Below are 12715 nucleotides of genomic sequence, written 5' to 3'. Positions count from 1 at the left end.
TATATAAATAGAGCCAGGTAATAGGTGATTTTTTTTTGTAGCTTTTTTTCATGTATTAAAATGTCAAGGTTTATCCATTTTATAGCACACTTTTAACTATTTTCTTCTTGTCAAAAAATATTCCATCGTGTGGACTTATAATATTTCATATTGTCACCAGTTGGTAAACATTTGATTTGTTTCCCCCTTGGGCTGTTGTAGATAATGCTACTCTGAACATCTGTATCCGGATTTTTCTAAAGAGGAACTTTTATTTTCCTATTTTTGTTTTTCTTTAAAATTCCATTTTAGACCAGTTTCTAGGCTCTGTGTATCCATCAGATTTATGTATTTAGTGTGTGTAGTGGATGGTGGTTAGGCACGTGCCAGGGCGTGAGTGTGGAGGTTGGACAACACCTTGTGGGAATTAGTATCTTACTGCATCACGTGGGTCCAGGTGATTGAATTCAGGTAGTGAGGCTTGCCAGCAAGTGCCTTTACTTGGGGCCATTTCTCTGGCCCTTTTATTTTTCTTAAGCGTTCATATAAAAGAGCTTAGAATACTTGCCTCCAGTGTACGAGGGCCTGGGTTCAGTCCCCAGAGTGGGAGAAATAAAAGCTTTGAAGTATATTTTGAGGATTGAAATGAATGGCTGTAACAGTAACAGAACCATCAAATTGTGGTTATTTATTCAGTGTTTCTTTTTAATCTCCTTATTCCTGTAGTCTTTCTCCTCCCAAATGTAAACATAATAAATATGAAAAATACACATCACTTAACTGCTTGAAGTCTGGGGCCAAACCTGCTGTATTTGTAGCACAGTACTTTTTCTCATGACAGAGGCTATGGTTCTGGTCTGTCTGCTTGTTTGTTTGTTTTACAGTCTCTCTCTTTCTTTGTTGAAATCCTCATTTTCATATGTTATCTTCTGGTCACAATTTCCCCTCCTCCAGCTCCTTTCCATCTCCTCCCCTCCCCCACCCCAGCTCCACTCCCATTCTTTCTCTTGTTTGTTTTTATAAAAGATTTATTTATTATATGTAAGTACACTGTAGCTGTCTTCAGACACACCAGAAGAGGGCGTCAGATCTCATTACAGATGGCTGTGAGCCACCATGTGGTTGCTGGGAATTGAACTCAGGACCTCTGGAAGAGCAGTCAGTGCTCTTAACCGCTGAGCCATCTCTCCAGCCCTAGAATGATTATTTATTTATTTATTTATTGTTTTTCGAGACAGGGTTTCTCTGTATAACCCTGGCTGTCCTGGAACTCACTTTGTAGACCAGGCTGGCCTCGAACTCAGAAATCTGCCTGCCTCTGCCTCCTGAGTGCTGGGATTAAAGGCGTGCGCCACCATGCCTGGCTCCTAGAATGATTTTTTTTTTTTAAAGATTTTATTTATTATATATAAGTACACTGTAGCTGTCTTCAGACACTCCAGAAGAGGGCGCCAGATCTCGTTGCGGATGGTTGTGAGCCACCATGTGGTTGCTGGGATTTGAACTCTGGACCTTCGGAAGAGCAGTCGGGTGCTCTTACCCACTGAGCCATCTCACCAGCCCCTAGAATGATTTTTAAAGGAATTTTATAATCACTAAGATTTGATTGATTGACTGATTTAGCTTTTAAACCATCCCTCTGGCCAGTCTTCCTCCTTTTAACAGGAAGTGTTTTTATCCCTCCCTTAAGAAGTTTCTCCAGGACATATAACACTCATGTTTCAGCAGGCCTCAAGGTTCCTGCTGGTGTCTACTTTTCCGCCCCGCCCCTTCTCCTCCCCCTCCCCCTGCGCGCCCCCACCTGCTTGACTAAATTGACCTTTGAAGGCCGCTGGGCTGTTTGTCTCTGTCACACTTGGAGACACCTTTGAGGGCGGTGAATTGCGCTCCTTGCTGCACTGGTGAGACCGGTTTTAAATTGCTTCTGCCAGCTGCGTCTGCTGCTGCGTTGCCTTCCTACAAAGGCCTTTCATTCCAGAATTGGAGAAGTTTAAACTTGTAGCCTTCTTGGGTGGGTGTGGCAACATTCATGCAACTGCGTTTTCGGGCGGTGGGGGAGGGGAGGGACAGAAGAAAGAAGGAAGGTCACGAGTAACCCAAGAGATCTCAAGTCTGGTCACCCGTCTCCAGCAGAGCAGAATGGACGTGGGGGTGGGCAGGACAACGCCCGCATCCCTGCATCCCTGTATACTTAGAACACCCATGTCCGCTCTAATCCACTCACTTACTCTTTCCGTGTGGCCCCTGCAAGCCGTCGGGTGAGGAAATCTCATTTGGTGTAGTCTGTCAAGAAGCCTGGCTGTGAAGTTTTTCAGAGACAACATACTTCCAGCTTCAGTTAGAGCCCAGCGCAGCTGCATCTCCTTGAGTTTGGAAACTCATTTTAAAGGAGAGCATTTGCACGTGGCAAGGGGAAGTTGTTTTAAGAACAAACATCGCCCAGTGATGGTATAACACCAAAGCAGAATGAGAACAGACTCTTTAGGACCTCGCTAGCCCCATCACTGCTGTGGGCTTTGCCACCAGGGAAGGATGCGACTTGAACTGAAGACATGGGCAAGGTAAAAATTCTAGCCAAGGGCAGAGCAGAGTGGATGGAAATCACCATGTGGAAACCCAGGGGCGAGGGGATTCTGTCTAAACCAAGCTAGCAGGCTCCTGCTGGAGACAGGCAGGGGATCAGACACCTCCTCTCCCCTCTTCCCCCAAACACGGAAGGATCAAGAACCCGATCAGATTTCCAGGGTGATCAGGTATCAAGCGTTGGGGTTTGTTCTGAAATGACTTAGCAAAGTTCTTTGCTAAGACTAGATTTTACCAAGGAGCCCAGATGGACAAAGGAGAAGGCTCGGGAGCTGAGAAGGTAGAACTTGTCAGAAAAGGAGCAGGCAGTGTTCAGAGACAAGCCGTACCTCTCTGTACTGCCAACTACTGTATCTGGACAGGCAGAGAGTCTGGAAGTTTGGGTCATTTTGTCTCTTCCTTCCCACTAAGGACCATGTTCTGGGCATCTGCCAACGCTCTACACCGTCAGAGCAATCATATAAAATATCCTCATTCACGGCTGAGATGTTTTGTAGGGATTGATGAAGCTATTAAAAAATCTGCAAGTTTATTTATATTTATTTTATGTATATGGGTATGTTTACCTGCATATATGTTTGTGTACTACAAATGTGTATTGCCTTCAGAGGTCCCAAGAGGGTATTGAATCTTCTGGGACTGGAGTTACAGGCATTTGTGAGTCACCACGTAGTCACCTGTCCCTTTGTAAAAGCACCCAGAGCTCTTAACCACTGAGCCATCTCTCTAGGCTCCTCCCAAACAAAAAACGGTTAAGTTTAAAAGCAAAGGGGAAAACCAGACTCCTGAAGCTGTCATGTTGGGGGAGAGGTGGAGACCAGTGGATGTGTTAAGCAAGTCTTGCATGGAAGTTCTCAGTCGCTACGTTCTCAGTGGCTCAATTCTATTGTGTTTAAAGTCTCCCTGAATCTCGTAGAACCACCACACACGTGATGTTATCACCTACGGTACCTTGTTTGTCTAAACTGCTCTTATGTCCAGAGCTAGCCGCAGTACATCTCCAGCGTACAGGAGAGTGTGGTTGGTGTGGAAGGCAGGAAACTGTTGTGGAAACATATTAAAAAGAATGGCAAGTTCCTGAGCTACACCCAGCTACTCTCTGCCCTGTGGTCTGGAGCCGCCTCTAGCTAGGCAGTTTGCCAGCCTCCTAGCCTCCTGTACCTTCTCAGCCATAAACCCCCGTGGTTGATGGTCCCAAATTCCAGTAACCCAGTAAATCAAAACTCTAGAAGATTATAATGAATCAGTCAGATTTATATATCAATACATTCTCAATTCACAAGATGCCCACACAGTAATTTCAGAGTCAATAGATAATGATACAAGCTGTCCACCTAGATTAGACAAGTTAATCCAGTTATTCTATCCTCTTGTTATATTCACAGCTACCTGTGGCTACTTAAAGCCACACAGAATCTGGATCGTCTTCCTCCTGCTCCATCTTCCTTCCTTCCTCTGCCTGTCTCCTCCTCCTCTGTCTCTGCAACTCTTAGCTCCGCCTCCCTTTTCCATGTCCAATCACAGGCTTCTTGTTGTATTAATATATACAGTGATAGGACAGGGAAAATTCTGCTACGGAAATCGTCCCTTGCCTCTTCTCCATCTCCACCGAGGGTTTACATATTTCATTACCTTCCCACCAGAGCCATTCCGTTGTTTCTCTTTTCTCTGCCCACTGTCCCACTCGGGTATTAAATGCCTGAGTATTGCTGATTACCGCACACCCAGGGGCCTGAAGGTTGAAGGCATCTCAGGATTGGATTGAATTCATTCCTGAGAGTGTTTGGTGGAAGAGAGGCCCTGTAGACAGTAATTCTGCCCAAGAGATGCTAGCAATGTCTGCAGCGTTTCTCGGGGTGTTCCCCCCCCCCACCTTATACTTTAGCAGGAACTTAAGGATGTGCGTGGGCCCTCTCCCACCCCGTGGTCTCTGTTGTGTGAAGATTTATTGCTCAAATTAGTCCTTGGGGAAAACATTTCAGGGGACAAGATGGAGGAGCACAGGTTGAGGATGGCAAAGTCGAAATGTAGGAATACTGGCCCCGTGATGACATCATCAAGTCCTAAGTTTTGAAGCTGCCCTGATTAGGGAGTCTAAGTTGTCTTGGGTCATGCGAGCTCTCCAGAATGAGGCGAAAAGCATTTAGCAGTCACACAGATGTGAGAGAGCCCATCAGACCCACACACGTTGTCCAAGGAGTTCATCAGAGCTATGAGCTTTCCTAAAACGACCACGTGCTTATTCTGTGCTTCGTACTTGACAGCAGCAGCAGCAGCAGAATCTGCCCTGATGGCTGCTGCTTCGTCCATGGGAAGTCGAGTCCGCAAACACTGAACAAGTGTGTCCCATCAGACTGAAGTTTGTAAAGCACAGATCATGAGCCTTGATAGCCACTTTGGCTCAAGCAGCCTGGAATAGCATTGAGGAAACGGTTGTCACCAAGTTCCCCAGGTGATCTGGTGCACAGCCAAGAACAACACACAGTAGAAGGCTCTGCAGGGCCCCAAGGCCCCTTCTGCCTGCTGATCTCTTCCTTCCTGGAGGCGTGAACACTGGCTACACTGCTGCCCTGGCTTTGTAAGTGCCTTTTGCATCCCACAGGGTTGAGGTTACTTGTTGGTTTTTAGAATATACTTCATTATGTAGATGGCCCTAAACTTGATTGGAATAATTAAGGAGACTTTATTCCCGCATCACTGAAAATTTCAGGGATAGATCTGGTTGCAGTTGAAGCCTGGTTCCAGTAGTAAAGCTGGAGTTTGGTTTCTCTCTTTCCCTGCTTTACCTTTCTCTGCCTTTGGTATTGCCTTTGGCAATCTTGGCTTCTTACATACCCTCAGTATGTCTGCAGGGGGAAAAAATTGAGTTATTTGAGGTTTTGTTTTTACTGGACTAGCTTATAGGTCCAGACCAGCACCTCCCCAGCCCCAGAGCCCTTTGAAGGCTATATATCTCAGGCTAGTACCAGGATGACTTGAACTCCTGATTCTCTGCTTCTACTTCCGGAGTGCTAAAGCCAAAGCCATGTGACATAGTGCTCAAGTGTGTGGTTCTGGGATCAAACCAAGGGCTCACCAGGCAAGCATTCTACCAACTGAGCCATGCCCCTAGCTCAGGGCAGCTTCTGGCTGATTGCTATGGCCAGGAGATTGAGCCACATACATTAACTTAGCCTCGATCCTGTACTTAGTAGATCTGGAAAGTCCAGCTGGACTTCAGGGATGAGCCTGACTGGGGCAATGAGGGAATGAAGAAAAGACAGACGCACAAACATGCTGGGATCTAGTGGACTCGGTTCTCTGGTGGAGAAACCAAAGCACCTCAGAGTGTTTTATTACACATAGCTGAGCAGATCAGAGAGTTAATGCATACAGCTAAACACAGAAGCAGACTGGTTACGTACATCTCAAAACAGCAGGCAGGCTTAGCTCATCTCAGTATGGCAGTGTCTGTAGGCTCACAGCATTCTGGCATCTGCAGGGAACTATGGTAGATATTTTCTGCACACATTATCAGCATCACACATAGACCAGAGGAAGGCTTTGCCATCCCTTCGAGCCTCACCCCAGGTAGGGGCAGGGGTGGCTTTGCCATCTTCCCAGGGGCCTGAGGCAATGGGGTCCTCAACACGGCCATACACGTGTCAACAACACACATTCTCTGAGAACTTCATCCAGTCACAGCTTCCTCCAGCCCCACTGCTTCCTTCCTGTCCATCTGCCCTTTTCTCCATATTTTCGCCCTCTCCCTCTCCAGACCACTCCTCCTTTAGTCATTCACACTGAGGTTCTCCTCACCCCACCCCCAACCCATCCTGACCCTGCTTCAGCCAGCTTTTCAGCACAGTTGCCCAGTCTGTCATTTCTCTGATGGTGACACTGCTCGTAAAGAATCACTGGACATTGCACCACAGAATAGATTTCTTTTTATTATATCTATGTATGTATGTATGTATATATATGTATATGTATATACATATATACATATACATTATATATATATATATATATATATATAGAGAGAGAGAGAGAGAGAGAGAGAGAGCCACCCCTTACTATATACTCTAGCAGGTTTAGCCTGCCAAGTGCTACAGTGTGTGCTACAGTGCCCGAGTAGACGTTTTTTCTCTCTCCTCTCCCCTCCCCTCCCCTCCCCTCCCCTCCCCTCCCCTCCCCTCCCCTCCCCTCCCCTCCCCTCCCCTCCCCTCTCCTCTCCTCTCCTTTCTTCCTTCCTTTCTTTTTTTTGATATTTTCTTTAACTAAAGGAATTTACAATCTTTATCAAGACTATACAGACAAGTTGGGCGTGGTGGCCCACGCCTTTAATCCCAGCACTCGGGAGGTAGAGGCAGGCGGATTTCTGAGTTCAAGGCCAGCCTGGTCTACAAAGTGAGTTCCAGGACAGCCAGGGCTACACAGAGAAACCCTGTCTCGAAAAACCAAAAAAAAAAAAAAAAAAGACGATACAGACAATGTAATGAATTCCCATATAATGAACACTTTTTTAATGACAGTGACAAACTCTCGGTCCACATTATTTCATCAACTTCTTCAACATTCATACCATGGATTATTTTAAATAAAACTCTGGACACATCACTTCACACATTAATATCCCAATATGTATCTCTTAAAAAGAACTGACCTTAAAATTTTCATCACAAATCCATTATTAACCTAACAGAATGAATGATTCAGTAGCCAATGCATGCCTGGTCAAAGTTCGAATTTCCTTAGTATTTCCATAAATTCTTACTTCAAAAATAACTTTTTCTGATGAACGAAATACCTCAGTGGGGAGAGACATTTGCTGACAAGCATAATCCGAGTGCAACCCACAGGGCCCACAGGATGGGATGACAGAGCTGACTCCTGCAGGTCGTCAGCCACAGCACACATGTCCCCAGGCCCCCTCCCCCACAATGGTGTTGCACACTTACACACATAGCACTCAGGAGGCTGAGGCAGGTGGATAACCATGTGTTCAAGGGCAGCATAGCAAAGACCAGGCTACAGAGTGGGGCACTGTCTAAAAACAAAACAAAACAAAAATAAAACTTTTTAAATAAATAATTCTTTTTTTTTAAAAAAGGGTTTTAATTTTGGTTTGGTTTGGGATTTTTATGCCAATATCTCACTATCTGTTCTAATGTGGACTACAATAAAGCTAAAAATTTGTAGTGAATTTAAATAGGACCCTTGGGATTGGAGAAATGGCTCAGGGGATAAGAACACTGGCTGCTTTTCCAGATGGCCCAAGCTTGAATACCAGCATCTACATAGTAGCTCATAACTATTTGTAACTCCAGTCCCAGGGATTCGATAGCTTCCTCCGCCTTCTGCAAACACTGATGGCTCATGGCCCACAAACATACATGCAAGTGGCACAGCCATTCACATCAAAATAAAGGAAATAAAAAATAAATCTCGTAGGACTCCTAAATTCCTCTAAATTTCCCGCCACACTACCTTTTGACTTGTAGAGTTTCCCCCAGTTTGCCTCTTGCTGATTGTATCCTGCTGTCTCCTGTAGTTTCTGAAAATTAGTAGTTTGGGCCTTCCTAATTGGATTGAAGTTTGTTTTTTTTTGTTGTTGTTGTTTTTTGATAAGGATATCTGATGTGTGTTCTCAGGGTTCCCTTCAGAGGCATAGAGCTCAGATCCCTGCTATCTGCCTTTCTTCCCTTAGGTCCATCACACTATTAAGAGTTGCAAAATGTTGACTTGTTAAGAGTCAGTCCTTCTGGCTTACTAATTGAAATTCTTCAAAAGAGACCCTTCTTGTCTCTGCCCAGTCCTTCCTTGTGAAGGGCTGTTTGTACTGGAAAGGCAAGCAAGAGTAATCCAGTTGTCTAACTTCCTCCGCACCCAAGAATTGAGTTCTCTGTAGCATTATGAACTTAAGTATTTTTAGTTTGAATTTAAATATTGTGATATGATGCAATATCAGGTTGTTTCGTTTTGTTGTTTTCTTTGGGACAAGGCCTCTACATGTAGCCCTGGCTGGCCTGGAATGTGCTATGTAGATGGAGCTAGCCTGGATTTCATGGGTGATGCTCCTTCTTCTGCCTCCCGGGATTACAGGTGTGAACGAACCACCACACCTGGGAATTTTCATCAAATTGTTCTGTTCTTGGCCCATAGAGCGTCTCCAAGGTAATTCTTTGTCCTCTTGATGGTTGTTAGTAACTAATCTATAGTGGTCTTTTGTCTCTGCTGCCCCAGGCTCCTTGTGTTCTTTTTGTACCTCAGGCTTGGAATCCAAAGCTCTCTTGAGGGTTCTGGGTGCTCTTGCTGGCTGGTGCTGCAGCTTCTGAAGACACATGGCTGTCTAGGGAAATGAGGAGATAGCGTAAACACATCGTAGTCCACGAGGAGTTCAGACCCACGTCCTTCAATCCACAAAACTCTTAACCTTTTTATATTGCATCTGTTTCCCCTTCTATCCCTCTCTTCCCTTCCCTCTCTTCCTCCCTTCTTCCCACTCTCTTTCCCTCTTTCTGAGACAGGCTTTCCCTGTGTAGCAGCTCTGGCTGTTCTGGAACTCACTTTGTAAACTAGGCTGGCCTTGAACTCACAAAGACCTGATTGCCTCTGCCTACCGAATGGTGGGATTAAAAGTGTGTGTTGCTATGCACTGTTTTCTTCTCTCAAATGGGAAATTTGGTTCCCAGTAACGTCAGTATAACTACTTCTCTTTTTTTCTTCCGTAATAAAATAATGTATGCACAACACTCCCAGAATAAACCAAGTCACTACCACCACACATTATATAGTCACTGAAATTTGCTAAGCTTTTTTTCCCCCTTACAATTCTTTTTGTCCTTAAGATATATCACATTGGCTCAAGATTCTATATCTAGAAACTTAAATAATTCTGATCTGTAATTGTGAAACTAAATCAATACACAATTGGGTTTGTTTAATTCTTATTTTTGGCTATTAGAGTTTGCACTTATCTGCTCCAAATTTTGTTTGATAATTAGGAAAAAGATATCTCATTAGAAAAGTCGAGCTAAAAAACAAGCTATAGGTTGGAAAAGTCTAATCCTATCTCAGGTTGTATACTCTGGACACTCCTTATGAATCTCTCCACAGCAAAGTGCTTTGCGAAGGACTCAAGTAGTACAGGTTGAACATTCTTTTTTCTTTTTGCTGTTAATGTATTCATTTATTCTTCCCCTCCTCCCAGTCATCCCCTCAAACATCCCCTCCCCCATCTGCCATCACCATCTCCTCCCAGAAGTGGGAGGACCCCCTGCACACCAACAAACCCAGGCACACCACTGCAGGACTAGGCATATCCTTTCCCACTGAGGCCAGACAAGGCAGTCCAGATAGGGCAATGGGATCCACAGGCAGGAAACAGTCAGGGGCAGCCCCTGTTGGGGGACTTGAATGGAGACCAAGGTGCATATCCAAAACACATGTGAGGGGTGGGGAGTAGGGGGATCCATTCCCACCCATACACGTTCCTTGGCTGGTGGTTCAGTCTCTGGGCCCCTAAGGGTCCAGTTTAGTTGACTTTGTTGGTCCTCTTGTGGAGTCCTTATCCCCTTGGGTCCCTCAGTTCTTCTCACAACACTTCCACAAGACTCCGTCTAATGTTGGCTATGGGACTTTGCATCTGTTTCAGTCAACTGCTGGGAGGAACCTCTGAGAGAACAGTTATGCTAGGCTCCTGTCTGCAAGCATAACAGAGTATCACTAATAGTGTGAGGGAATTGATTGTTGCCCATGGGATGGGTCTCAAGTTGGGTCAGTCATTGGTTGGTCATTCCCTCATTCTCTGCTCCATCTTTTTTCCTGAGCTGCTTATATTTTGGGTTGAAGGTTCTGTTGGGTTGGTGTCCTTTCCCCCCCCACTGGGAGTTCTGCCTGACTACAGGAGATGGCCACGTTGGACTCCATATCCATCGGAGTCTCAGCTAGAGTCACCCTCATAGATTCCCTAGAGCCTCTCCCATCCCGGGTCTCTGGCACATCCTAGAGATGCCCCACTCTGCCCAGCCTGCCACTGATTTCCATTCCCTCCCTGGTCCTCTCTTCCCCACTCTCCCTACACACGATCCAGTCCCACTCCATGTTCCCCTCTCCATCCCCTTTCCTACCCAGCTCCCTCCATCCATCTACCTCTGATGACTGTTTTATTTCCTCCTCTGAGTGAGATTCAAGCATCCTCCCTTGGGGATTAATATTCTTAATCTAAAATCCTGTATTTCTCCAAATTCTAGAGTTGGTTTTTGTGATGGTTTGTATATCCTTGGACCAGGGAGTGGCACCATCTGAAGGTGTGGCCTTGTTGGAATAGGTGTGACCTGGTTGGAATGGGTGTGTCACTGTGGGTGTGGGTATAAGATCCTCACCCTAGTTGCCTGGAAGTCAGTCTTCCACTAGCAGCCTTTGGATGAAGACATAGAACTCTCAGCTCCTCCTGCACCATGCCTGCCTGGATACTGCCATGCTCCCACCTTGATGATAATGGACTGAACCTCTGAACCTGTAAGCCAGCCCCAATTAAATGTTGTTTTTTTATAAGACTTGCCTTGGTCATAGTGTCTGTTCACAGCAGTAAAACCCTAACTAATACAGTTTTTTTTTTTTTTTTAGATTTTGTTTTTAGTTTTTAATTGAGTAGATGTGTGTGTGTGTGTGTGTGTGCATGCAGATACAGATGTGCTCAGGGAGGCCAGAGGAGTGTTGTGCTCTAACACACTCAACCATATGACTCTGAGACAAGGTCTTTCACCGAGTTTGCAGCTGGCACCCAGAAGGCCCCAGCAGTCCTCCCACCTCTAGTGCTGGGGTGATAGACATACACGTGGCAGTGTCTGGCTCTCTGTAAGGATGCTGGGATCCAAATTCAGGTTCTCATGCTTGCATAACAATTGCTCACCGCCATCTCTCTAGCCGCTCCTCTTTCCTTCTGACAACTTCTCTCCATGGTTCCCTTCATTCCCAGTTCTTTGTAGTCCCTTAATGCCCATGACCTTGACCTTCCTGTATGCCTGACCTCCCTCCTCGTTGAGTTGCTTATCCTCCACTCAGCTCCTTCAGGAAAGCCTCCCTGGCTAGCTGATCTCAACAATTCAACAGTGGCACACCACTGTAAATGCATTTGCTGCAAGATTTAGTACATTCAGGGCTGGAGAGATCGCTCAGAGGTTAAGTTTTAGTACATTTAAGAGGTATTCATTTTTTGTTTGTTTTATTTTATTTATGCTTTTTTCTAACCAGACTATAAGCTCCACAAATACAGGAATTTTGTGTTATTTTCCTTCCTACCTTGTTTCATTTAAGATTTATGGTTATTTTATGTGTGTTTGCCTACATGTAAGTATGCATACCGTTTGCCTGCCTGCTGCTGTGGAGGGCAGAAGAGAGCTTTGATCCCCTGGAACTAGAGTTTCAGAGTCACCATGGAGGTGCTGGGAACAAAACCTAGACCCTCCGCCATAAAAGTAGCAAGTTATTTTAATTGCTGAGCCACTTCTCAACCCCTTGTTTGGTTTTTGAAGTAGGGTCTCACTATGCAACTTCAGCTATTGTAAAATTCTGTGTATAGACCAGAGTGACCTTGAACTTGTTATCTGACTCTTGCTTCTGACTCCCAAGTACTGTGCTTGCAGGCATGCACTCTCACAGCAGGCCGCCTTTCCTTTTCCCTGGTTCCTTTTCTTTCTTATCATTGAGAGCCGAAAGTAAAATAAGAGACCCAATCAGTATTGGATGTATCAATAAATACATCAATGAACCAAAACCCACAATAAATATGTACATAGTAGCCTTCTGCCTCTAAAATAATTTTGGATAAGTTATTCTTTTGAGAAGGAGTACTTAATATGTTCTAAAAATTCTAAATTTGCTGCCAGAAATAAACACACATGAGTATCCAAAGTTGCTTGAGATTTTAGAAAGTCCATGTGCTCTTTATGTCTATATGGGCATATATTATTCAGGTTTTTGCTACTGTTTCAAATACCTAAGATGACCAGCTTAAAAGGAAGAATGCTTTCTTTTGGCTTAGTTTTGGAGCTTCCAGTCTTTGGGCTCTTGGCTCATTGCTTGTGGGCCTGTCGTGAATACATGGTAGCAGGAGCACCCATGGATTTCTCCATGCCTTTTTGAGGGTATGCCTCCAATGACCTACCTT

The 12715-nt window shown here is 45.0% G+C and overlaps 1 protein-coding gene across 5 annotated transcripts in view; it reads left to right on the top strand.

Moving 5' to 3' along the window:
- Positions 1 to 12715, top strand: part of Ect2l (epithelial cell transforming 2 like) — a 79630-nt gene that overhangs the window by 15854 nt on the left and 51061 nt on the right. The window contains exon 1 of one of the 5 annotated variants that reach the window (XM_085842663.1): positions 2447 to 2540. The exons of the other annotated variants lie outside the window; for them this stretch is intronic. Coding sequence (XP_085698789.1) covers positions 2512 to 2540 — 29 coding nt within the window. The 5' untranslated portion in view covers positions 2447 to 2511. Of the gene's footprint in view, positions 1 to 2446; positions 2541 to 12715 lie in introns of those variants that run through there. 5 annotated transcript variants of the gene reach the window in all.

Source organism: Mus caroli, unplaced genomic scaffold (genome assembly GCF_978045245.1).
Source record: "Mus caroli unplaced genomic scaffold, Mus_caroli_1 scaffold_9, whole genome shotgun sequence".
Classification (NCBI taxonomy): Eukaryota; Metazoa; Chordata; class Mammalia; order Rodentia; family Muridae; genus Mus; species Mus caroli.
This window is presented reverse-complemented; position numbering and strand designations above follow the sequence as displayed.